General features: G+C 52.7%; 2 protein-coding genes and 1 long non-coding RNA gene across 4 annotated transcripts; 2 read left to right on the forward strand and 1 right to left on the reverse strand.

The window, feature by feature from the left end:
- The first annotated feature begins 848 nt into the window (after positions 1-848).
- On the forward strand, positions 849-16,624 carry SNRNP70 (small nuclear ribonucleoprotein U1 subunit 70). Of its 2 annotated transcripts, none has more exons than XM_079908182.1 (10): positions 849-1,064; positions 1,808-1,964; positions 3,312-3,374; positions 3,488-3,542; positions 8,775-8,839; positions 8,983-9,045; positions 9,702-9,783; positions 12,982-13,083; positions 15,640-15,727; positions 15,809-16,624. In XM_079908182.1, the coding sequence occupies exons 2-10, from the start codon at positions 1,818-1,820 to the stop codon at positions 16,461-16,463; spliced, it is 1,320 nt and encodes a 439-aa protein (XP_079764308.1). In that variant the 5' UTR covers positions 849-1,064; positions 1,808-1,817; the 3' UTR covers positions 16,464-16,624. The 2 variants fall into 2 exon arrangements, with proteins under 2 accessions (XP_079764308.1, XP_079764309.1); XM_079908183.1 differs by having other exon boundaries at positions 15,836-16,624.
- On the reverse strand, positions 5,537-9,571 carry LOC307179272. Its single transcript, XR_013825354.1, has 3 exons — positions 9,469-9,571; positions 7,342-7,462; positions 5,537-6,454 (listed from the first exon to the last, which is right to left on the reverse strand). It is a non-coding gene; the product is annotated as an uncharacterized lncRNA (long non-coding RNA).
- Positions 16,625-22,164: 5,540 nt separating the features above from the next.
- LIN7B (lin-7 homolog B, crumbs cell polarity complex component) lies at positions 22,165-25,903 on the forward strand. The gene is made up of 6 exons (XM_079907839.1): positions 22,165-22,485; positions 22,900-23,018; positions 23,295-23,366; positions 24,034-24,243; positions 25,286-25,449; positions 25,794-25,903. Exons 1-6 carry the CDS (start codon positions 22,281-22,283, stop codon positions 25,813-25,815), a joined length of 792 nt encoding a protein of 263 aa, XP_079763965.1. The 5' UTR covers positions 22,165-22,280; the 3' UTR covers positions 25,816-25,903.

Here is a 25,903-nt window from a genome sequence, read left to right on the forward strand (position 1 = left end):
TAAACAGCCAATTGCATCTATCAAAAAAACTTAAAATATTTACTTCTTACAGATCTACAGGGCCCTAAATAACATGGCCACCAGTTCTCTGCTCTCTTGGCCAACCACCTAGGATTCCTGCCATCCTTCCTAAGTCAGGGCCTTTGCACTTGCTGTTAATCCCGCCCTGATCTCCTTTCCATCGGGCCTCTGTTCAAACATCACCTCTTCAGAAGAGCCTTCCATTATCATCCTTTCTAAAATAGCTCCTCTTTCGCTGCCCAACGCCCTACTCTCCCCTATTTTTCTTTATTGTGCTGGCCACTATACGAAATTAAATTTATATTTTTAAATGCCTATATTGTCTCCCTCAGTACAATGCAAGCTCCAAAAAGGAAAAGACTTTGCTTTAGTCACGTGCTACATCCCAGAGTCCAAACACGGCCGAGCACACATCAGTCGCTCGATGAATAGTTACTTATTTAATAGGTTAGGCAATCACATCGTTCACAGAGGGATTCTTTGCCAAGCGGCGGAAGGGTAAAGTTCCCTACATGACGATACACGCATGCGCACAAGATCCGGGAAGTGTGTTAGGGGAAAGGGGTGGAGCATAGAGAGGAGTCTCGCGGACAGAGGCTGTTGGATCCCAGAGCGCGAGGTGGAAGAAGACGGCTTGGGGCGAAGCGCGCGTGCGCACTGTGACCAGCTTGCCGCGGCAAAGGCGTCTAAGGTGCCGGAAGGCGGGGGGGGGGGGGGGGGGGGGTAGTGGTCTTGCGCGTGCGCAGTGCCCGCGGCGGCCCCAGGCTCCCCGTATGTGAGTTGTGGGGGACTCGCGCAGCGCGTGCGCAGTGCGAACGGCGGAGGGATTTGAGGCTGGTTCCTCCCCGTGCCCTGTCGCGAGCCGAAGCCGCGCGGGCTCGTGAGCAGCGGCCTGGAGCGCGCGGTAGGCGAGCGATAGAGACTGAGGGACGCGGACGCCGCCACAGTCGAAGCCAGAGCAGGAGTATCTGCTACTGAGGGTCCGCCGCAGCCGCCGCGAGCCCCCGGACCGTCGCTAGGCCGAGGAGGGCGCCGCGCGGCGGGTGAGTGTGACTTAGTGGCCTTACCGGGTGCGGGGCCGCTACCCACAAGCCCCTGCGGTGTGCCTCAGTCCCTTCCCCGCGGCCGGGTCCCCTTCCCGCGCCACTGCCATAGCACCTTTTTGCACCCCTTATCCAGAGTTCTCTGGTCACTTAGGCCCTTTTCCCATAGTCGCCCTCCTCTTCAGCGGTCACTTCCCCACAGGCCCTTGCGGTGTGTTGCCTTTTTTTCCTTGCCTCCACCGACCCTTACCCATAATTCATTTCGCCTGTGGGGCCCACATTTATTCCTCACAACTCCCTGGCTTGAGGTTTGCTACTTTTGATCCCCTTCCTTGATCGGAGACTTCCTGCGACCCTCGCCCCATAACCTGTTATCCAAGGTATGGGACCACCAGCCGCCACTGCCTTGGACGTCCTTTCTCAGGATCCTTGATGCCCCCACAAGCCCCCAGGGACCCTCAGCCCCGCAGTTCCTTGCTCAGGACTCTGAGACTTCACTACTCAGAAACCCTTTTTCAGTCTTTGTTTCCGTTATCGGCTTCAGTCCTCCCTCCGAAACCTGCTTTCTCATTCAGATTTATTCCTTTCCCTTGTGGCTTAGGAGCACTCTGTGCCCCTACAGAACTTGTTCTGATACTGAGATTTTGCCCCTATTTCCCTCTTTTCTTGGAAGTCAAGGGATTATAGGGGCCTTATCTCTCCCAGCCCACCCTCATATAATGTGGTCCTGCTTCTGCTCTCAGACTTGGCAAGATGACGCAGTTCCTGCCACCCAACCTTCTGGCTCTCTTTGCTCCCCGTGACCCCATCCCATACCTGCCACCCCTGGAGAAACTGCCACATGAAAAACACCACAATCAACCTTACTGTGGCATTGCGCCATACATCCGAGAGTTTGAGGTGAGTTCACTCAGCAGACTTGGGCTGGGATGGGTTCTGGGGTCCGTGGGGCTGGATTGGGGAGTCCAGTCTCTGGCCAGTTTTCCAGCTGTGTGATTTAGGCAGGTGACTTTTATGCTCAGTTTCCCTGTCTTGATTGGGATGGATAATGCATCCCTTGTTGGTTTTTGTGGAAGTTCCGTAACTACCAGTTGAGGATTCAGGCTCTCGAGTTAGGTAGACCTTGGCGCACCATTTAGCATCTGTGTGACCTTGGGCAAGTGGTGCATCCTCTTAGTGCTTTGATCGCTTCATCTATAGCAAGGGGATATTAGTATCTTCGCTGTAATATTGACGGAGGATTAACTGGAAATTTTATGTCATGGGGTTTGATCCTAAGCAGTCAGCAAATGTCAATGTTTATTATTATATTTATCATTTTTGTCACAGGGTGATATTTGTAAAGGGTTAGCACCAGGTGATGGGCTGCTTAAGACTGTGGGCTTGAGAATTTCAGGATAAACACGAATAAACGACTTGTGCTCTTGGGCCTCAGTTTTTTCATTTGTGAAATTGGGATAACAACTTCCACCTCTTACGGTGTATCAGAGAACACCTGAGAAATGCTGCCAGAAATCAGAAGAAGAAAGTTCTGGCATCGAGTGGGAAAGGGGAGATGGAGGAAGTTGCAGAGCAGAAGTTAGTTGCGCGGTGACAGAAGATCGGCTCTTTAGTGGGATTGCCACCCTCATTGAACTGGTACTTGGAAAATGTTGTTCGCCAGTTACACTAATTTAATGGCTACAGGCCAGTGGCAGACATGGGTTATGTGCCAGTTACTATTTGATGAAAGCTTGCTGAGGCCTTCAGGAACTGCTCTGGTCCTCAGAGGGTGTTCAGTTGTTTACCTCTGAGCACTGCACTGTCAGCTCCTTTTGCTTCAGGCCTGGTCCCGATTCCTGTTTATGATTGAGGACAAATATGCTGCAGGTTGACTTTCTTGATAAATACAAGAGAGTTTCTTTCATTTTTCTAGTATTTTTAGAGAAAGACTACAAAGTAAAAAATCAAAAATTTTTTGTTAAGTTCAATGGGCATAAAACTCCTCTGTCAGATCGCTGTAGAGGTTTCTGAATACCAGTTCCTGGCTTCTCTACTCCTCTTGTCACAGACCAGTAACAGTTCACAGATAGTATTGGTCCATGGACCGTGCTTTGATCTGCTCCCTGGAACTGTCCATGTTTGTTTGTGCGTGCGTGTGTGTAAACATGCAGGGGAGCGTGGCCAAGATATTTATTATTTCCTGGCTGGGTGTCTCTTGCTGTTTTCCCCTGTCCCTCCCATCCTGTCACCTCTTCTTGTTCCCAGGACCCTCGAGATGCCCCTCCTCCGACTCGAGCAGAAACTCGGGAGGAGCGCATGGAGAGGAAGGTATGTAGTGTCTGCCTTCTGGCCCCACGTCCTTTTTTGCCTCTTTCTTCAGGATGTTCCCTGACATCAGGGCACTTCTGTCTGTATTCAGTTGTCTACCTTTCTCCTGACAGAGACGGGAAAAGATTGAGCGGCGACAGCAGGAAGTCGAGACAGAGCTAAAAATGTGTAAGTCTCTCCTTCCTCCTTTCATCTCTCGTTCAAGCACTCCTGTGTTTCTCTCCGCCAGTCCACCCCAGGACTTTAATTTGGGAAAGCGGGTTGTCAGTTCACTCTTTTAACCCCACCGTTTGCCATGCACTGTATTTGGTTTAGGTATTTAAGCAGGGGAGTGTGGAGTAAGGGTGGGCAGGAAAGGAGCCTGGTACCTTGGGCTGCGTCCTGTAGGAGCCTGCACTTGGAGGCGCTCCCACAGCCCAGCCAGGTCTCACAGGGCAAGGCAGTGAGGTCCCGGCTAGTGAGGCAGTTCTGGCTGCACCTTAGCTCCCTGATCCTCGGACTGCTGATGTTTCATCCCTTCCAAGTACAGGAGGAATTGGAGTTTGGGATAGGGACCTTGTAGCCATTGACCAGACTTCACAAGAGGGTCGCATATCAGTCTCCAATGGCCCTTTCTTGTTAGGGAGAGGGCTTTGTAGTTAGGACTTGGGTTTTCCTCCTATACTTGTGCGTCTGTGGTGAATCACTTCACTCAGAACCTTATTCCCTGGAGTGGCCCATTCCTCAAGGAGCTTATGCAAATGCTTCACAACTGAATACCTGGGCATCTAAATGAGAGCTATCTAAGCCCTCACTCTCACTGCCTTCCTGTCTTTTCTTGGACGCCTCAAAGGCATCTCAAACTCAGTGTCCAAACCACAATCAGGATTTCCTCTCCCCAACAACCTGGTCTTTGGATGTTTCCTTTGCTGGAACCTGGTCATCCAGCTTTGCAAATCATGACCTCAGTCATGACCACCCAGTTTGCTTTTAACAACTTTTTCTTGCTATTTCCCCAGCTTGTCACCAAAACCTATCCCTGTCACAAATCTGAGCCCTCTTTCTGTGTCCACCACCCAGGGCCCCTCTAGCCTGGACACACAGTCTAATGTCTAATGGGGTTTACCTGCATCTCTGTCCCCACCAGGTTCTGGAGGGCTTTTTTTGTTTTTTTTTTTAATCTGTGCTGCACAGCCTGTGGGATCTTAGTTCCCTGACCAGGAATCGGACTCGCACCCTCTGCATTGGAAGTGCAAAGTCTTCACCACTGGACTGCCAGGGAAGTTCCCTCTGTGGGGCTTTTTAAAATACAGCTCTGATTGTACCTTTCTCTGCTGACACCCTTTTGGTGGGGGAGGGCGCACTGCGCGACCTGCAGAATCCTAGTTCCCTAACCAGGGATTGAACCCGGGCCCTCGGCAGTGAAAGCGCAGAGTCCTAACCTCTGGACCGCCAGGGAATTCCCACACAGCCTCCTTTTGCTTTCAGCAAAAAGACCGGAGTCCCTTCCCTGCCCACTGGGGATGCATTCTGCCCATGCTCCCCTCCTGCTCCAGCCAGCACGGGCCTCTTCCTTCCCAGATGCTCTCCTGTCACCGGGTCTTTGCCTGGGCTCTTCCCTCAGTCTCACATGATACTTGGTTTATATGGAGCTGCTCTTCGTATCTCTGTCAGCGTCACTCCTCAAGGAAGCCTTTCGTGACTTCCTTGCTCTGGTCCGAGTCCCCATGTACATTGAAAGCCCTGAGTCCTGCTGCAGGTTGGTCACTTCAGCCTGCAGGAAGGATTCACTGGTGAATATCTATCTTACATTGGTTCATAGTTGCTCCAGGAAGGCAGGGTTTGGATGGAATTTGCTCACCATTGTGGCCCCAGCTCCTGTAGGACCTGGCTCACAGAACTGTTGGCAGCAGGTAACTTGGGGAACCTTTCAGCTCTGCTGCTGGGGCACGCACCTTGTAGTCTGACCCACATGAGTTGTTTGTTTGTTTTAATCTTTACTGGAGTATAATTGCTTTACAATGTTGTGTTAGTTTCTGTTGTAGAACAAAGTGAATCAATTATAAGTATACATATATCCCCGTATCCTCTCCCTCTTGAACCTCCCTCCCACCCTCCCTGTCCCACCCCTCTAGGTGGTCACAAAGCACCGAGCTGATCTCCCTCGCTGTGCAGCAGCTTCCCACTAGCCATCCATTTTACATTTGGTAGTGTGTATATGTCCATGCCACTCTCTCAGTTTGTCCCAGCTGCCCCTTCCCCGCCCCCCCGACCCGTGTCCTCAAGTCCGTTCTCTACGTCTGCATCTTTATTCCTGCCCTGCCGCTAGGTTCATCAGTACGGTTTTTTTCTTAGATTCCGTATATGTGCGTTAGCATACGCTCTTTGTTTTTCTCTTTCTGACTTACTTCACTTTGTATGACAGGCTCTAGGTCCATCCACCTCATTACAAATAACTCAGTTTTGTTCCTTTTTATGGCTGAGTAATATTCCATTGTATATATGTGCCACATCTTCTTTATCTGTTCATCTCTGACCCACATGAGTTTTAACCCCATCTCTGCCACTTACAGCTGTGTGGCCTTGGATAAGTCACTTCTCCTGTTGGAAATTGTTTTTCACACTTTAAAACGGGGATCCTGGCATGTTAAACAATACTGAGGATGCAGCCAGTCAAATTTAGAATGTGGGAAATTGTATAGGACAAACATGTGATCCAGTTTCTTTAACAAATGTTAAAAGGGTGGCAGGGGGCAGGGAGTGAACCAAATGGATTAAACAGTCAAAAGGCACCTCAACCAAATGGTAAGTGTGGAGCTTGTTTGGATCCTGATTTGAATGAGCCAACTGTAAAAATCCAGTTTTGAAACAGTCAAGGACATTTGAACACTGGGTCTTAGTGAAGTTAAGGAATTAACGTTGAAGTTAAGGAAATAACGCTTTTTTAGTCTTTATTAGCAACTACAGTGGTATATCCGGGGTTTGACTTAAAATCCTGGTGGGGTTAGAGATGTAACAAGTGTAGCCACGTGGTGATAGTTGAAGCTGGTTCAGAGGGGTTCGTTACACTGTTCTCTATTTCCTTAAGTGTTTGAACTTCCCTGTGAAAGAAAAGGAAGAGGAAAGGATGGGTCAAGTATAGTAGGTTTTCTCTGCCCCGAGAGCCTCCATCCCCAAGTACAGAAACTTGCTGTGCCTTGTCACAGTTAACAGCTACCATTCAAGGGGGCCTTGCTCCTTGCTGAACACTTGATGTATAGAATATGTCATGATTTTGACTTACAGCTTCCAAGTGCAGCAGGGGTTATTACTCCTGCTTTTAAGACAGAAGATGGAGGTTTGTGGAGGCCGGGTATGTTTAGCAAGAGCAAGAGTTCTGAGATACTTTCTTCACCATCTCAAAGCCTAATGAGTTTTCTCAGCTCCACAGTCTAGTCCTTTGAGCCCCTGCTCTGGGCTGCTACCTACATAATCCCTTTAACCAAGGATTTCCCAAGGGCAGAGTTGCCAGCGGAGTGGAGTGGAGTGAGGGTGTGTGCCTGTTGACTGGTGAACTGCTCATCAACTTCAGTTCATTGTCACCCTCTTTTAGCTCAGATACGTGGGTACTATTGGCTCAGCTGCACTAGCTTTTACATTTGGTCACACCCCTGGGCCTCTTGGTTAAGCAGAAACTACAGAGACTCGTTTGGTGTGCCCGGGGTGGTTTCCCCTTTTGTCTGCCGGGCTTCTCCGGGCTGCCCATCAGGGAGCTCAGCGCTCTGCGGTCTGGCCTTCGTCCACTCCCCCAGGCAGTGATCGGGGTCCCACTGCACTGCTCCTGCTGTACCTGTTAGACCACCTGCTGCCTGGTGGTGTGAGGTTTATTTCCTGTTAAATACAACTTCAGGTCAAATGTTATCTCAGTGAGGCCTTTCCTGACCTTCCCATTAAAATTCTTCTCCCCATCTGCTATTACGGGATAGAACTAGATGGTTGCCTTATTTACCTTGTTTACTTTCAGCCTCCCTCCAGTAACAGATGAGCTCCAAGAAGGCAGGCATCTTTTTTGTCTTTGTTGAGTCCCCAGCATCTACGGGAGTTTCAGGCACAAAGTGCTTAATAGATATCTGTTGGGTGAATGGATGCAGATTGAGACATTTGGGCACAGAAAATTACAACCCAAAGGGATGAGGTTTGGTGAGGAAGTGAGGGGCAGGCACAAAGACGGACTTGTTTTCAAAGGCTACCATCAGTTTCCAGGTAGTCATTCCCTTAAATTTGAGTTCAGTCTTCTGTTTTCCAAGAAATTCCCTAAAGTCATCCTGAACTTAGTTTATGTCTGCAGCCAACCTCTCTCATGAGAAACAGATCTGTGACCTTTAATTGTCTGGCTTCTCTGAGAAGCTAACACGCAGGGTTCAGCCTGGGGCCTGGGCTGTGAGGTCAGGCTGGGGTGTAAAGCTGAGCTTGGCCTCTGCTGTCTGACACTTCTCCTCTTCCATGCCTCAGGGGCTGGTTGTATTTCCATTTGCAAAATGGTGGTAAATAAGTCTCAGCCTCCAGCAGTGTCTGAGCCTAATTATGTGTTCAGTAAATTATTAACGTTATTCCTTTTCTCACATTCTCATAGAATATGGCAAGTTCTAAAGAAAGTAGCACTGTATTATAGAAGAACCGCCTCCACTGGCAATGGGCAGGGTGCCTTTGGGGCCCTGGCAGGAGTCAAGAGCCATTGTGTGTGCTGGGGCCACCATACTTGGTGAAAAAGACTTCTTTCTTCCCAGGCCTGACCCATCAGAATCACCTATGGAGTTGGTTTTGTAATAAGAGTCTGGTTTCTGTCTGTGGATATGATTATTCCTCAGTGGTCTGGCGGTAGTAAGGCTGGGAATAAGAATCTGACCCGCCTCTTGTGAGCTCCAGCGCCAGCCGTGGGTTCCTCCCTGAGGCCACAGGGCATAGGGCAGAAAGCAGGGCTTGGCCTCTGCTAGGCTTCCACTCCCAGTCTTAGGGTTGCTTGATCTCAGGTTTCCCCTGGGGCTGCAGTTGCAGGCCCTGCCTGTGGGTGGCACTGTGGCCCTGCAGGTGAGAGAGGAAGCTCAGTACCTGGAGGGATCAGGCTGCTTCTCCAGAGATGCCTCTTTGAGCTTAGTTACACCTGGGAGGGACCTGGGCCTCAGGATACATACGTCTGAAGTGGCAGTTAGGCTGGCCTCCGTCCTGTCAGCTTGAAGTCAGTCTTACCCCCTCCCTTCGTCAGCCTAAATCAGCCACTTAGATGAAGGCTGCTGTGCTTCGGAGAAACCAGGGCTCAAAGGGACATGCCCAAGGTGGCCAGGTGACCAAAAGTTCTGGGTCTCTGCCCGTCAGTCTGTTTCTGTCTTGCTCTACGATACTGTTGGCACCTTCTACTTAGAAATTCTTTTTTTTCCTGCACAGGGGACCCTCACAATGATCCCAATGCTCAGGGTGATGCCTTCAAGACTCTCTTTGTGGCTAGAGTGGTGAGTCCCCAGCTCCCAATCCCTGGAGCCCCAGAGGAGTCTGGAACCCTGGACTGCTGAGAGCTTGGGTGTGGGCAGTAGACTAGGTCCCGGGGATGTTCTGAGGGCTTCTCCCACTTAACTTCATTTCTGTCTACTTGTAGAACTATGACACAACAGAATCCAAGCTCCGGAGAGAGTTTGAGGTGTACGGACCCATCAAAAGAGTGAGTGGACTGGGGCGCGGGGAGTTTGAGTTGGACGTGTGTGGAGGGAGGGAGGAGGCTGGCTCCCAGCCCTGAGGGTGCATTGCCTCATTTCTGGCTTCGGAGTCCATGGCCTGGGTTTCTATCCTGACTGCGGTTCCATGCGGTAGACTTGGGACAGCAGAAGGACAGCAAAGAGGTAGTGACTACTTGCTGCTGATTTAGAGCACAGGTCGGCAAACTACAAAGTTGGGTTTTGTAGGTATCCAGCCAGGCCCATTTGTTTACTGTTGTTTGCGGCTGCTATTGCCGTAAGGCGGAGTGGGTCGGGCAGAAAGAGACCGTATGGCCCTCAGAGCTGGAAATACCTGCTGTCTTCTCTATACCTTTATAGAAAATGTATGTTGATTCTTGTTTTAGAACAAGACTTCATGTTTAACTTACATTTCTTCATTTAATTTAAATGTTCCGGGCTGTAGCAAGGGCTTGAGGCCATCGTGCGCATAAACTGCGAAGCCCAGGGCCATTAGAGCAGCAGTCACTCTGGGTCCTTGAAGGGACGGAGAGAGGGTCTGAGGTGTCTGTCGCTGGCATCACCCAGCCCAGGGCCTGGCATACGGGCTGTGTGATTGAGAGGGTGGGATTTCTGTGTGTCAGAGCTGACCTCTGCCCCCCAGATACATATGGTCTACAGTAAGCGGTCAGGAAAGCCCCGGGGCTATGCCTTCATCGAGTACGAACACGAGCGAGACATGCATTGTGAGTACCTCCCACCTGTGCCCTGCCCTCTGACCCTCTCTCTTCTCTGCTGCCCCAGCCCCTTCCCGTCGTCTGTCCCTGCCCCCCTCCCTGCCAAACCTGACATTAGCAATGTCTCTCTCCTCCTCCCTCTGTTTCTGATATATCTTTTTTTTTTTTATATACGTGTTTTTTTAAAAACAAAAACCAAAATCCCCCACAACGTGTGTGTGTGTGTGAACCCGGGGAGGTAAGTGTCACACGTTGAACCTCAGGGGCAAGGAGGGAGCTGGGCGGCGGCTGGGGCTAGCGGGAGGTGGGGGGAGGGGTCGGAGTTTCGGGGAGCCTCTCCCCGTTCCCCCCCCGGAGTTGGGGGCGGCCAGGTTAGAATGAGGCCTGGCCTTTGAACCTGCCCTCTCTTCCCCCAGCTCAGCTGGGGCTGGGCTACCCGACCCTCCGCCTCCCCACCCCGGCCCCCGCCCTGCTCCTCAGCGGGCAGTGGGCTGGTTGGCGTGTTCAGCGCCTGCCCCCACATCTCCAGAGCCCCCTTTGAGGCCGCGGCGGCGTCCACGTGGGCAGGGATGGGTGGGTGGGGGCGGGCAGGGCTGCGGCGTGTCCAGGGGCCGCCGTATTAATTGACTGTTCTTATTGTCACTGCAGCCACCACGCAGCTGGCTTGCAGCTGATGCTTACGCTCCCCTTACAACACCTCAGTGTATGGTTGGTATAAGGGTTTGTATCATGGGTAAGATCATTCAGCACCGCACACCAGCCCAGCTTAGCCAGGCAGCTCAGGAGCAGCGAGGCATCCCTCCTCCCATCCCCAGGCGCCCCCCTCAGCCTCCCCGCACCCAGAGCCCTTTCCTCGTTTGGGTGCCCTTGGTCCCATCTGCCCCCCATCCATCTGCTCTCCAGTAATCCTGCTGATCCCAGGAGGGGAGAGATGAACCCCGACGGGAAAGGCAGTTGGGCTCGACCCAGCCCCCTGACTTACCTGGCTTCATGATGTCAGTGGCAAGGTGGCGGGAATACTGAAGACGGGATGCACGGGGACCAGGGCTCCATGTGGAACCCTTCAGCCCTCCGCTCCCTGCCCCTGCGCCTTCGCGGGGCTGTCACTGTGGTGGCCCTGGAGAATCGTTTTGCTTGCTAGATTCGGGGTGCTCTGCCCCCTTCCTGTCTGCCTTATCATGGTTGAGGCCTCCCGAGAGGCCGTGGAGCCCAGCGGCCCAGCTGCTCTCCGGAGTGCATGGGATTGGGGACTGGGGTGCGGGAGGGTTCGAGTGACAGGCCGTAAGCAGCAGAAGGTGGTGTAGATTTTCCTGAAGACCCTTCCACTGTCTAGAGACCTAAGAGAGGGAGAGAGAGTGAAGCCTAGAAATACACACGTCACATGTTTTCTCTGCTGTTACTCCCGGGTTGGGCCTCTTCTGGGGTTTGGGACACAACCAGAGCAGGGTTCCTTCGCTTGACGGTGTTCCCAGCCCTTAACTTCCTTCCCCTACCACCCTCCTCTGGGTTCAGGGGCCAAGCGGCCCCTCCCCCTCGGATCATGGGCAGCACTCCATCTCCTGGACCCCCAAGGCTGTCCCCTTGGGTGCCAGCCTTTGGGCTGAAGCAGGTGGTGGGAGGGAGTGTGGAGTTCGAGGTGGAGAAGTCATTCCACGTGCTGAGAGGGGGTGGGCGTGTGCCTAGTTCAGCATGGACTTTACTGGGGAAAGGTGAAGGTGGACAGGTTTGCCAAGGCCTCCCTAGCCTTCTTTTTAAAATCAAACAAGATAGTCCCACGGCTTTCCAGCTCCCAGACTTGATGTTAACCCTTGTCTCCCCCTCTTTCAAGGCCTCCGTGAGGTTTCTTTGGGGTCCACCACTTCCTCTGCCTGTCTCCAGGTGGTGCAGGAGATGTGGTTCCTCTCCCCCTCCATGGCTCCCTAGAATCCCTTCCCTGTAGCTTTAGCTGACCCCGTGGTGGTGGGTGTGGGGTCTGTGCGCGTGCTCAGGTAAGCTTGGGGGCTCCAGGTAAGCGGTCCCGTGTCCCCCCCCGGGAAGCCCGCCTCCTCGCCAGGCCCCCAGGAGTTGCCGAGCCCCCCCCATCCCGCTCGGTTTGGACACCCGCAAGGCCGGCATCGGTAAATGGCACCTTTTTCTCTTCCTCTGGTTGTTATTTGGGGGGGAGAGGGCTGGGGCGGGGCCGGGTATTGTGGCTGGTTGAGGACGACCCCCTAGGCCAGGGCTGGGGGTGGGAAATAGGGACTTTTTTGGCCTTCCCGACAGCCCCACGTGAGACAGGCCGGGGATCAGGCCTGTCCTTTGCTGTGCCCTGCCCAAGCGCAGGATGTGCCTCTCCCCGCATCTCCCCCTCTACTCCTCACCCTTCCCGAGAGGCTCAGGCTGGGCTTGGCCTCCCGGTGTGTGTTGAGCTGGGGGTGTGGAGTGAGATGGGACAGGGGCTGGGGTTGGGTGGCTGTCATCTCAGGTAAGGCAGGAATTTTCAGTAGCACCGCACATCTCCCGTGCCTCCCTCCACTTGCCCTCTCCCCCGCCTGCTGTAGGGGCCCCTCCAGGCCCCCCGGGAGCACCATAACCCGCCCTTCTGCTCCCTGCCATCTCCTAAAGATTTCTCCCACCCCCTTCTGGTTCATTTTCTGTTCTGATGTCTGTTCCCCCCACGCTCACCCTCCCCCCAAAAAAAACACAGAAAAAGGAAACCGGTGTGAACTGGGGTGCAGAGCGGCCCGGCTGGGCCTCCTCCCCCAGCATGATGTTTTAGGGTGCATGCCTGGGGTTGTGGAGGAACCCTCCCCCACAGCAGAGTCCAGCCTTGAGTTAACCTCCAGTTTCTTTGCAGCGACTTTGGCCACCTTGGCGGGAGGGGGCTGCTCTGTCGAGTCGGAGTAGGAATGGCCTGGGAGCCCAGGGGGGTGGTTAGGGTCAGGATGGTGCCTGGGAGTGGTCTCGCCCCCCCAATAGTGATTGGGGGTTGGTAAGGAAGCAGGTGCCGAGATGGAGCAGGCCCCTCCTGGTTTGCGAGAGGGTTGGTCTGGCTGTCGGTTGCCTGGCTGTCTGGTGGGCATGTGTGTCTGTGTGTGCGCGTGTGTAAGTGTGTGGATGGGGACACGGCCGGGGGGTGGGGATGCCACAGAGCTGTGCTTTAGCCTGACTAGAGGACCCTCTGGGGACTCCTCCCCCTTCCCCTCCCCCTCCCCACATCTGTTGCAGCCGCTTACAAGCACGCAGACGGCAAGAAGATTGATGGCAGGAGAGTCCTTGTGGACGTGGAGAGGGGCCGCACGGTGAAGGGCTGGAGGCCCCGGCGGCTAGGTGAGCACATCCTGCACAGGCTGGGCTCGGTGTCCTGCTGGCTGCTTTCTCACCTCTCTTTTCTGTACCCTCTGCTGCTTTCTGTCTTCTCTTCCTCTCCCAGCTGCTCACATGCTCTCTCCCTCTCTCTAGCTCAGCCTTTCTCGTCACCATCTTTCTCCTGGTCTGGTTTCTTACTCTGGGTTACTAGTTAGGAGCAAGAGTACTGTGGTTGAGAAGCCAGTCTGGGATCAGATTCCAGCTTACGTACTTCCTGGCTGGTGGATCTTCCCTTCCTCCTGCCTCATGTTCCTCATCCTGGAAAGTGGGAATAACGGCAATAGTTAGTGAGCTCAGCATCTCACATAGCCAGCTTGGCAAGCGGCGTACGGTCGGGCTTGTGAAAGTCACTCTCTCGTCCACTTACCCTTTGCTCCTGCTCATTCGTTCATTCATTCATTGATTCAGCAAACGCCAGTTTGGTCCCCAGCTGTGTACCAGGCTTCTAGTCAAGAGCAAGACATACATAGATGGTCTCTGCCCTCAGAGCCTCCTGCATTCCGTCCCCCCCACTCTCTGTCTCTAATTTGTCAGTCGCCATCAGTCAAGGTCAGTTTGGTAGCAAGCACCAGAAATACATTTGAGCTTCCTAAAGCATAAAGGGGACTTGTTGATACAGAATCCCAGTGTCTTGGAGCCCAGAGACAGGCGATGCCTGTGGGCCTCAAGAGGACCTGGAAGCCGAACCTGAACGGTCAGGAGCCGCCTTTGGCACCTCTGCAGCTTGCTTCTGCCTTGTTCGCTGTTCGTGTGGACTGTTCCCTTCTGTGTCTCTCCGCACTGGCCCAGTGTGGCATTCCACAGTCCAGTCCTTGATGAGTCTCTCTACGTTTTGGGGCGGGTGGATCTAAGTGGCTCAGCATTGGACCTGGACCTGGGGCTGAGGTCCTGCCATCCAAACATGGCTATTGAGGGCCAACTCCTATGAGGGTGAGTGACACAGTTGTCAGAGAAAATGATCTTCCCTGTGCAGACACCCCCGGTGGCTCCAGGACCCTCTGCTCTTATTTCTGCCTCCCAGCCCGCTGTCGTGGTGCTTGACTTGCCTTTGTTGAGTAGACCACACACTCAGCCTGCTGAGTCTCTGAGCTTAACAGATGGGTTCTTATCTCACTGGTTTCTCTGGGGTGGAGTGAGTCCTTCAGAGTCTGCTGCTTCCGACTTTCTGATGGTGACACCTGGTGCATCTTGACCCAGTGCATTGCTACTTGCAAAAAAATACATTTAACCCAAACAGAAGTGTTATGAAACTATCTTTTCTACAGGCAGTGTATACTAGTATTTTATATTCTGTTGCTTTATTATTATTAATATATTGGTTGCTACCAATCACATTTAATGATGTGATCCATTGCTGGGTTGTGACCTGAAAATTGAAAACACTAGTCTCTTCTGCCCCATACCTGTGATATTCCAGAAGCCTGGTTGGTTGCTTGTCCCTATTTGAATGTCTTTGATATCCAGGCCACCTCTTTTCCTTTTTCACCCTCGTTGCTGAAAGTCATTCCTTATATGGAACCCCAGCCCACCTCACTGAAGCTTCCTTCCAGGCAGTGTGGGGCAGAAGCGTGCGTGAGAGGGCAGCTTCCTGGGTCTCAGCTCTGCCCTTCCTTGCAGAGTCACCCCAGGCAGGTGGCTTTATCTGAGATTGTTTCCCCGTCTGAAGAAGGAGACCGTCCACTACTCCTTATAGCTGTTCAGTCATTTGACTGCTTGCTGCACATACGATTTTATATCCTGGATGCTGTACCACGTACAGTTACAGCGAGCAGAGCCAGACATCGTCCTGACTTTGATGGTGCGTTACAGGCTGGTGGGAGAGGCAGCTGTTAACTCACACATGTCCATGTAAAATCGGAAATTCCACCTGAAGTTCTGAGAAGGAAATGTATGTGAGTCGTGGAGAACAGCTTCATCTGGTAGGTCAGGGCAGGCTTGCTGAGGAAGCGTTGTTTGGGTTAATGTGCGAAGGGGTAAGTAGCAGTTAACTAGACAAGGGAAATGAGATTCCAGGTAAAGAGGTGAATGATCCCCAAAACTGGGGCAGGAAGGCAATGGAGACCATGAGGAGATCTGGGACGTGGAGAGCCAGGGCGCCTTGCTCTAAAGGCAGGAAGGAGCCAGCCATCTGACGGACGTTGCTTTAGGCTGTGGGGAGCCATTGGTGGCTTTGGAGCAGATCACGTTTTCAGTTAGACCATTGCCGTGCCTGAGGGTGAGGGTGAGGATGACTGGAAGACAGGATTTGCCAGGAGGCTGTGCGCGTCTGTAGTGGTGAAGATGGTGAGCTTTGGAGTCAATTACAGGAGCTCCCAGCTCGCGCTGTGGAAGTCCTCTGATCTCTGAAGAGCGTGCGTGTTGTGTTAGAGAAGTGCGGCAGAAGGTCCTCACGGCACCTGGCCCGGTAGGCGCCGGCAGAGGTGCTTGGTGGCCTTTGCCGCGCCCCTTGCTGCCCCTCGCTCGCCCTGCTGTGGGCCCCGCCCGGACTAACCCGCTGTGGCCTGCCCCCGCCCCCAGGAGGTGGCCTAGGCGGAACCCGGAGAGGTGGCGCTGACGTCAACATCCGGCACTCCGGCCGGGACGACACCTCCCGCTACGATGAGAGGTGAGATTGGGCAGCCGGTGTCCTGGGACGGGGGCGGTCAGTGGGGGAGCCCTGCCGCAAACCTCTGCCCACCTCATCCAGGCCCGGCCCCTCCCCGCTTCCCCACAGGGACCGGGACCGGGACCGCGAGCGGGAGCGCAGGGAGCGGAGCCGCGAGCGAGACAAGGAGCGAGAACGACGACGCTCCCGCTCTCGGGACCGGCGGCGGCGCTCGCGGAGTCGTGACAAGGAGGAGCGGCGGCGCTCCAGGGAGCGGAGCAAGGACAAGGACCGGGATCGGAAGCGGCGCAGCAGCCGGAGCCGTGAGCGGGCGCGGCGGGAGCGGGAACGCAAGGAGGAGCTGCGAGGCAGCGGAGGTGGCGGCGACATGGCAGAGCCCTCCGAGGCCGGCGACGCGCCTCCTGATGATGGGCCTCCCGGGGAGCTGGGTCCCGACGGCCCCGATGGCCCAGAGGAGAAGGGCCGGGATCGGGATCGGGAGCGCCGTCGGAGCCACCGGAGCGACCGGGAGCGGCGCCGGGACCGCGATCGCGAGCGCGATCGGGAGCACAAGCGAGGGGAGCGGGGTGGTGAACGGGGCAGGGATGAGGCTCGAGGTGGGGCGGGTGGCGGTGGGCAGGACAACGGGCTGGAGGGCCTGGGCAGCGACGGCCGAGACATGTACATGGAGTCCGAGGGAGGTGACGGGTACCTTGCTCCAGAGAACGGGTATTTGATGGAGGCTGCGCCAGAGTGAAGAGAGCCTCCCACCAGTTGATTGGACGTGTTCCTACCCTCCCTGTTGCTGTCATCCTCTCCCCAAACCTTCTTGGTCACCACTTAAGTTTGCCAGCCAAGGGTAGGAGTCTCCTTATTTGTTCTGGTGTCTTGGATTTAAAAATAAAATTAATTTCTTGTTGATAATGGGCATTTGGTTTTTTCACTGCTCTTACTTTCTTACCCAGAAGAGGGTCACCTTCTGCCTTTTGACAGCCCTGCTTTGGTTGGTTTTCACTTGAGCTTTATGACCTAAGGCTGCGGCTAGCCCCGGTACACCAGAGCTGTTTCAGATGGGGTAAGGAAGCCCTCCCTAAGGGTCCTTGATCCCTTTGTATCTTTCCTTTTTTACGTCTCTCCCACGCATTCCTCGTGTGGCTGTTCATACCCCTGTCTTGGTGCGGGGATGGGGCTTAGGCATTAGAATACTCAGTGGAAGCTACAGCTGTGTGTGAAAGGGAAGCTGTTAGTCTGAGTTGGGGAGCAGGAAGAAGGGTGAGGAAATGAAACATGAGAGCAATGTACAAAAGACAAAACATTCTGTAATACCATATACAGAAATAAACTCAAAATGGATTAAAGACCTAAAGGTAAGACCGGATACTACAAAACTCCTAGAGGAAAACATAGAACACACTTTGCCATAAATCGCATTGAAATTTTTTTGGTTCTGACTCCTAGAGTAATAGAAACAAAAGCAAGAATGAACAATTGGAACCTAATGAAAAGCTTTTACACAGCAAAGGAAAGAAACAAAATGAAAAGACAACCTATGGAATGGGAGAAAATATTTGCAAATGATGTGACTGACAAGGGATTAATTTCCAAAATATACAAACAGCTCATACAGCTCAATATAAAAAATACAAACCCAGTCAAAAACGGGCAGAAGATCAAAATAGACATTTCTCCAAAGAAGACAGAGATGGCCAACAGACCGGTAAAGATGCTCAACATCACATTGCTAATTTAGAGAAATGCAAGTCAACCACAATGAGAGATCACCTCACACCAGTCAGAATGGCCATCACCAAAAGTCTACAAATAAATGCTGGAGAGGGTGTGGAGCAAGGGGAAGCCTCCCACACTGTTGGTGGGAATGTAAATTGGTGAAGCCACTATGGAGAACCGTATGGAGGTTCCTTAAAAAATAAAATAGAGTCACCACATGATCCAGCAATCCCTGGGCATATATCTGGAGAAAACTCTAACTTGGAAAGACACATGTACCCCAATGTTCATAGGGCTATTTACAATAGCTGAGGGAATTCCTTGGCGGTCCAGTGGTTAGGACTCTGCGCTTCCACTACAAGGAGCATGGGTTTGATCCCTGGTTGGGGAGATCCTGCTTGCTGCATGTCAGGGAGCTAAGATCACAAGCCTTGGGGCCAAAAAAACCAATAAAGACTTCAAAAATGGTCCATGTCAAAACAAAAAAAAAAAAAGTCTATATATTCCATGGAATATTATTATTCAGCCATAAAAAAGGAATGAAATAATGCCGTTTGCAGCAACACGGATGGACCTAGAGATTATCATACTAAGTGAAGTAAATCAGAAAGAGGAAGATAGATAGCATTATGATAACGCTTATATGTGGGATTTTAAAAAATGATACAAATGAACTTATGTACAAAACAGACTCACAGACATAGAGAACTTTTCAATGGGGAAAGGGGGAGGGATAAATTAGGAATTCGGGATTAACAGATACTACTATACAGAAAATAAACAACAAGGACCTACTGCATAACTCAGGGAACTATATTCAGTATCTTGTAATAACCTATAATGGAGGGACTTCCCCGGTAGCGCAGTGGTTAAGAAGCCACCTGCCAATGCAGGGGACAAGGGTTCGAGCCCTGGTCCGGGAAGATCCCACATGCCGCGGAGCAACTAAGCCTGTGCGCCACAACTACTGAGCCTGTGCTCTAGAGCCCGCGAGCCACAACTACTGAGCTGGCGTGCCACAACTACCGAAGCCTGCATGCCTAGAGCCTGTGCTCCGCAGCAAGAGAGGCCACTGCAACGAGAAGCCCACGCACCACAACGAAGCGTAGCCCCTGCTCGCCACAACTAGAGAAAGCCCGGGCGCAGCAACAAAGACCCAATGCAGCCAAAAATAAATTAATAAATTTTTTAAAAAAAAGAAACAGACCCAGACTTGATTCCAATGTTGGAATTATCAGAGACTGAAATAACTATGTTCCCAAAGGAAAAGATGGAGAATTTGAAGAGATCTTTAGGGGACTTCCCTGGTGGTCCACTGGGTAAGACTCCACACTCCCAGTGCAGGGGGCCCAGGTTCGATCCCTGGTCAGGGAAGTAAAACCCGCGTGCCGCTACTAAGAGTCCACATGCCACAACTAAGAAGCCAACAAAGATCCCACATGCTGCAACTAAGACCTGGCAAAGCCAAAATCAATCAATCAATATTTTCAAAAAAATTTTAAAAAGAGATCTTTAAATTAAAAATTTTAAAGTTTAACAGGAATTGTTAAAAAATAATCGAATGGAAATTTTAGAACTGGAAAACAGCAACTGAAATTAACTAGTAGTTGCCTTTGGTAGTTGATTAGATACTAGACGTGCTAAGGGAAAAAAAGAGGAACTTTCCTTTTTTTTTTTTTTTTTTTTTTTTTTTGCGGTACGCGGGCCTCTCACTATTGCAGCCTCTCCCATTGCGGAGCACAGGCTCCAGACGTGCAGGCTCAGTGGCCATGGCTCACGGGCCTAGCCGCTCCGCGGCATGTGGGATCTTCCCGGACCGGGGCACGAACCCGTGTCCCCTGCATCGGCAGGCGGACTCTCAACCACTGCGCCACCAGGGAAGCCCCAGAGGAACTTTCCTGATAGAGAAGTCTCACAATCTTTTCTTTTTTTTTCTTTTTGCCTGCACCGCACAGCTTGTGGAATGTCAGTTCCCTGACCAGGGATCGAACCCGTGCCACCTGCAATGGAAGCATGGAGCCCTAACCACTGGACAGCCAGGGAATTCGCTCCACAATCTTTTTAGGAAGTTAACTGAGGATATACTTTACCAAAATGAGAGATTTAAAAGAGAGGTTCCAGTTCAGCAGAGCAGTGGAGGGAAATCCCAGGATGGCAGTTTCTAGAGAGCATTTGGTCCAGATTGGGGTCAGAGGATTGAAGTTTCCAAGGAGCTTCAGAATAAAAAGATTCAGTAATATACCTTGTGATGGAGAGTTTGAAATAAATTAAGAATGTGATGAAGGGGCTTCCCTGGTGGCACAGTGGTTAAGAATCCGCCTGCCAATGCAGGGGACACGGGTTCGAGCCCTGGTCCGGGAAGATCCTACATGCCACGGAGCAACAAAGCCCATGTGCCACAACTACTAAGCCTGTGCTCTAGACCCTGTGCTTTGCAACAAGAGAAGCCACTGCAATGAGAAGCCTGCGCACCTCAACAAAGAGTAGCTCCTGCTCGCCACAACTAGAGGAAGCCTGCGCGCAGCAACAAGACCCAAAACAGCCAAAAATAAATAAATTAATTTTTTTTAAGTGTGATGAAGGAAACAAAAGTAGATAGACATTACAGAAAAGAACAGAAGCTGTTCAAGAAAGGAAATGTAATCACAGGACAACATTTGAGCTCTACAGCCAACACTAAGTACTTAGACATAAGGTGAGTGCTTTATTGATTGACCTAAAAACTGGTACCATAAAGCTACCATGGGAAGAGAGGGGAAAGGTTGTAAGAGCAGAAAATCAATGTGTAATATATTGCTAACATCTAAAATTGAAAAATTGAGAAACGTATGTTACTTAGCTGCAGAAGCAACTAGCTGATGAAACATCTATACCTTGTTGCCTCTTGCAGTGGGGAGAGTTAGGACAGGGACAGGGGCTGGTGCTTTTCATTATTCGTCCTTCTGTATTATTTGATTTTGTTTTTAACTCTGTAACTATGTTATTTTTTTTGTTAAAATAAGAGAAATATATTAGGAAGGAGAGAGGGATAGACAAACCTACTCTAGTCCTCTCACTTTGCAAAAGCCCTTTTCTGGACTCCATCCCACTAATGGTGAAGTTAACTGAGGATATACTTTACCCATCCAGCTGATGGTATAAAGCAACAACCAGACTTCTCCAGCCTTGTCTACATCTACGTTTCTTTAGAGCATCTGATACCACTGCCTACTTCTTTCTTCAGAAACACTCTCTTCTCAGGACTTCCTTGGTGGTCCAGTGGTAAAGAATCCGCCTTCCAGTGCAGGGGATGTGGGTTTGATCCCTGGTCAGGGAACTAAGATCCCACATGCCACGCGGCAACTAAGCCCACACGTGTCAACTACTGAGCTCGTGCACCTCAGCTAGAGAGCCTGTGCGCCCCAAACTACAGAGCCCACGCACTCTGGAGCCCACAGGCCACAAGTAGAGAGAGAAAACCCACACGCCACAACTAGAGAGAAGCCTGTGCACTGCAACGAAGAGCCTGCATGCAGCAACTAAGACCCGAGGCAGCCAAAAATGAATAAATAAATAAAATATTTAAAAAAAAATTCTTATGGTTTCTCCCACCTGAGGTTTCCTCCTACATTTCTGGCCATTCTTTGTCTTCTTCCTGAACTTTTTTTTTTTTTTTTTTTTTTGCGGTACGTGGGCCTCTCACTGTTGTGGCCTCTCCCGTTGCGGAGCACTGGCTTCAGACGCGCAGGCCCAGCGGCCATGGCTCACGGGCCCAGCCGCTCCACGGCATGTGGGATCTTCCCGGACTGGGGCACGAACCCGTGTCCCCTGCATCGGCAGGCGGACTCTCAAACACTGCACCACCAGGGAAGCCCTTCTTCCTGAATTTTAAATGTACGAGTTTTGAGGACTCAATTCTAGGTTCTCTTCATTCTATATTCTCTTGCCTCCAGCTTTCTTGTCCATGCTTATGGTTTTATTTACCACCTTCGCCCAAATTCTCAAAACTGCTTGCAGGCCTTGGATACTGCATGGGCTCCTCAAAGTCAGAATATCCACTATCCCTCCGCCAGCATAGACCATCATAGCAAAAGGCCTCACAAGCACCTTAATATCCCCTTCTCCTCCACCTCCCAGTCCTCATATACAGTTAAGACACGTCCAAACATTTCTAAATCTGTCCACTTATCGTCCATGCCTCTGCGCTGGTCTAAGCCATCATGGGGTTACTGGGATAGCCTCCTGATCTGCCCCACGCTTCCGCTCTTCCTCGCATCCAATCCAGTCTCCACACAGTGTCCACAGTAATCTTAAAATACACATTTGAAAAAAAAAATACACATTTGAATATCACATTTTACTCTTAGGAGTTACCATGAAGTCCAAAATCCTCAGCGTGAGTATGCCAACACACAAGGCTCTGCATCAGCTGTATCCTGCCAACTTTTCACCTTCATCATAAACCACTCCAATCCTTACGCTGTTATCCAGCCACGTGGGCTCTTTCTGTCTGGAAAGTGACCCACGCCCCACCTCTTGATGATCTTACTTTCAAGGGCTCTATGTCAGTGTCCTTCGTAGATCATCACCTCCCCACTCCCAATTCTGATCACAGCCATAGTTGCTTGTCTACCCTGCCCCCCCGCCCACCCACAGACTAAGCTCCGGGAGGGCAGTGGGCTTATCTGCCCTGCTCACCATCGTGTCCATGATCTTGGGCCCAGATGTTTAACATAGTTTGTCCAATGAATGTGGGAAAAAGGGACAGACAGGAGACAGGTGTGGCGAGCAGGACAGATGAGATGTCAGGCGGTGCAGACAGACAGAGGCTGCAGTAGGAGAGGTCACAAACCCAACCAACAGACCGATGGGGTCTGAGGGCAGGGCAGCGAGACCCGAGCGGTTGCAGATGGGACGGTGCGCTCGCTGGGCCTCGCCTCCGCAGGAGGCGCTCGTCTCTGGGGCGTGGCCTCGCGCAGTCCCGCCCTCCTCGCCGGCGACCGCCAGGCGAGTGCCTCGCAGCGGCGGCGCCGACATGGCTGCTCTGGTGGAGCCACTGGGGCTGGAGCGGGGTAAGCGCGCCAGGGGCCCCTGCCCACCCAGCCCCGGCCTGCGTCCCGGAGCCCGGTCCCCTGCCCCTCCCCCGGCAAGGCCCGGGCGGGTGGGCGGGCCCGGCGGGGGTGGGCGGGGCGCCGAGAGTCGGGCAGTCGGTGGGTGTGGGAGGGTCCGTGGGCGAGCGGGCCGGAGAGGGGGCGCCCGCTGCACACCCCTGCCTGGATGTGTATGGGGATCCTGAGGACGCAGGGCGCCCGACTGGCCGCAGTCTCTGCCACGGGCGACTCTGCGGGTGTCCGACTGGGACTCTGCTGTCCTTCCCGGGGTCTGCGCTCGCCCTTACTTGGTCTCTGGCCGCATCTCTCCGTCCTTCTCTGCGTCTTCACGTCTCTGACACTTGTGTGTCTGTGCGCCCCGCCCCCGCTCCGCAGACGTGTCCCGGGCGGTGGAGCTCCTCGAGCGGCTCCAGCGCAGCGGGGAGCTGCCCCCGCAGAAGTTGCAGGCCCTCCAGCGAGTCCTGCAGAGCCGCTTCTGCTCTGCCATCCGGGAGGTGAGAGCAACGCGGCGCCGAGCCCAATCGGGCGGCCGTGATCCTCTTCCTGGTCGCCCCGAGCCTGGGGACTACGCCTCCCAGCAGCTACCGGGGCGGCCCTCCTTGGGTTGCCCGCGCTTCAACTCAGTGGTTATTTGGGAGTTGTAGTTTCCGCGGCCTCCAGGTTGCGGGGACGGGGCGGATCCTTGGGTGGGAGGGTCTGGGGGGCCTGGACTACTGAGTTGAAGGGAGGAGGGGTCTGGCGGCTCCTTGATGCTGCTGCGTCCTCACCAGGTGTATGAGCAACTCTATGACACGCTGGACATCACCGGCAGTGCTGAGATCCGGGCCCACGCCACAGCCAAGGTAGGCGCCCCCCAGCCCATTGCTCATGGTATCCACTGAATCGCATGGTCTAGCTCAATATCTATCTAATGTCAGTCATTCATTCCTGTATCCTCCTTCATGATTTTTGCCATATCTATGTACCACCCTTGCTATGATTTATTTATAATGTATTTTAAATAATCTTACATTTTTAGTTTGTGTCACATAAAGACATCTTTAGCAAAAAAAAAAAAAAAAAAAAAAGACATTTTTAGCAACTACAAATGGAAACTAGTACCGAATGCCTGACTAGAAGATAACCAATGAAAACAGTGAACTAGCTTTAGTAAACACTGTAATCTTATTAAACTACAGTTAGATGCTATTTCTTGCTGCTTGCTGGAGGCTCTCAGCTCTGTCCAGACCTTGTTTCCCTCTGTTAAAAAGCGATATTGACAAGTGTTGAGTATTCAAGACGCACGCACACCAAATGGAGACTTTCTCTTTGACAGTCTGAAGTGTCCAAAGTGACTAAAAGGGATGTACTGTCACTACGGAGTGATCTTGTGTTGAGTTCTGTGGCGGATGCCCCGTGCTTGAGGGAAGCTCTCTGGCCTAAATCCCTCTCCCTGACGCAGATCCTCCACCCTAGTCCGCATACGCATCGTGGAGGGGCCCTCACCTCCTGAGGCTTTCTCTCTCCCAGGCCACGGTGGCCGCCTTCACAGCCAGTGAGGGCCACGCACATCCCAGGGTAGTGGAACTACCCAAGACGGATGAGGGCCTGGGCTTCAACATCATGGGGGGCAAGGAGCAGAATTCGCCCATCTACATCTCCCGTGTCATCCCTGGAGGTGTGGCTGACCGCCACGGAGGCCTCAAGCGTGGGGATCAGCTGCTGTCAGTGAATGGTGTGGTGAGTGGGGATCTGAGGCAGGGCTGGCTGGGGTCACAGCTTGCCCAAGGTAGCACAGTCGCTGTTTTTCACATTCACTCAACACGCACTGAACACTGCCTCTGTGTCCGGCCCTGTGCTGGGCTTTGCTGCAGACCCTGAGAGTAATTGGCCACTGCTCCTACATTCGAGGAGTCCCTCTCTGGTGAGGGAGATAGACCCTGACTGAAACAGTCCTAAACCAAGGAGATAATGAGGAAGCACAAAGCACTGTGAGAACCCAGATGTGGCAGCAGACCAGTGTAGATGAGGGGAGTTTTTGCAGATGAAGGAATATTTGAGTTGGGTTTTGAAGGATGAGTAGGAGCTGGTGGAGAAGGGTGTTACTGGCGGAGGGTGTTGTGGGTAGGGTCTGTGACTCTGCACTCCTACGAGGTGAAGAGAAAGGGCTTGGTTCTGATGAAGGACTGGGGCATGCCGGTGATTACAATCACTGTGCTTAGAGTAGATGGAGGCACGACTAGGTAGGTGGTTGGGGCCAGTCATGCAGGGACTGAGTGCCAGCCTGAGAAGCTGGGACTTTGTCTCAAGCCTCCTGGGGACCCATGGGAGGGCTGTGAGTAGGGGAAGGATAGGCTTAGCCTGGAGGCATAGAAAGACCCCTTTGGGACTCTACAGGGGATAGACTGAGGGAAGAGACTGGAGGCCAGAAGGCCAAGGAGGAGGCTAGGGTGAGGTCCAGTGGGGAGAGGATAAGGTCTGAGCTGGGGCCTGGTGGTGGGGACAAAGAAGAGGGAGTCAGGGCAGGAGGGATGGGGCTGGGGATCATCGGGCTGCCGGGAGGGAGGAAATAAAGACGAGTCTGGAGGTCTAGCTCGGTGACTGAGGGCATATGGGGCTTGTCCCTGACATGGGGAACTTGGAAGGTTTGCGGGGAGGACTCTGAGCCAAGAGTGACTCTCTCATGAGTACATGAGGCCTTTGCATCTTGGGGTTGGTACCAGGGTGGGGGCGGGGTGAGGGTGGTGGGCCCCAGGCCCAGCTGTCTGTACCGCCCCTGCAGAGTGTTGAGGGTGAGCAGCATGAGAAGGCAGTGGAGTTGCTGAAGGCTGCCCAGGGCTCGGTGAAGCTGGTGGTGCGCTATACACCTCGAGTGCTGGAGGAGATGGAGGCCCGCTTTGAGAAGATGCGCTCTGCCCGGCGGCGCCAGCAACATCAGAGCTACTCGTGAGCCCTTTGCCACCACACCCCTGGGGCCCCCACTGCCTCCAGTATCCCCAGACTCCCAAACCAGGCCAATGATTTCTGAGGCCCTGATTGCCACCTCCAGCCCTGGCTCCTTTCCCTGGGATTCTGACCCTTGACCCAGGCTCTCACTCCAAGCCATTCTGACTAAATACCTTAGGGACTGTTAGCTCACTCCCATCCCAAGATCGGGAACCTACTCCCTCTGGAACCCTCAGCCCACTTCCCTGGGCTCTTGGCTCTGGAACCCCAGTCCTGGATCTCTCCCATGCCTCCCCCGGTACCCTCCCCTGAGCTTGGCTTCCCTCTCTTCACCCTCCTTTTAGGTCCTTGGAGTCTCGAGGCTGAAACCACAGATCTGGACCCTAACCCTCACCCCCTCCCCTGTACAGTATTTATTGTCACCAGCTCCTTATTTAAAGATCTTTGACCCTCA

The sequence above is a fragment of the Stenella coeruleoalba genome, assembly GCF_951394435.1.
Source record: "Stenella coeruleoalba genome assembly, chromosome: 20".
NCBI classification, from domain to species: domain Eukaryota; kingdom Metazoa; phylum Chordata; class Mammalia; order Artiodactyla; family Delphinidae; genus Stenella; species Stenella coeruleoalba.

Coding starts and splice junctions, on each gene's coding strand:
- SNRNP70 (XM_079908182.1), top strand. CDS start 1,818: ATGACGCAGTTCCTGCCACCCAACCTTCTGGCTCTCTTTGCTCCCCGT. Junction 3,375..3,487: donor AGGAGCGCATGGAGAGGAAG/GTATGTAGTGTC, acceptor TTCTCCTGACAG/AGACGGGAAAAGATTGAGCG. Junction 8,840..8,982: donor CTCTCTTTGTGGCTAGAGTG/GTGAGTCCCCAG, acceptor GTCTACTTGTAG/AACTATGACACAACAGAATC.
- LIN7B (XM_079907839.1), top strand. CDS start 22,281: ATGGGGTCTGAGGGCAGGGCAGCGAGACCCGAGCGGTTGCAGATGGGA. Junction 22,486..22,899: donor GCCACTGGGGCTGGAGCGGG/GTAAGCGCGCCA, acceptor CCCGCTCCGCAG/ACGTGTCCCGGGCGGTGGAG. Junction 25,450..25,793: donor CAGCAACATCAGAGCTACTC/GTGAGCCCTTTG, acceptor CCCTCCTTTTAG/GTCCTTGGAGTCTCGAGGCT.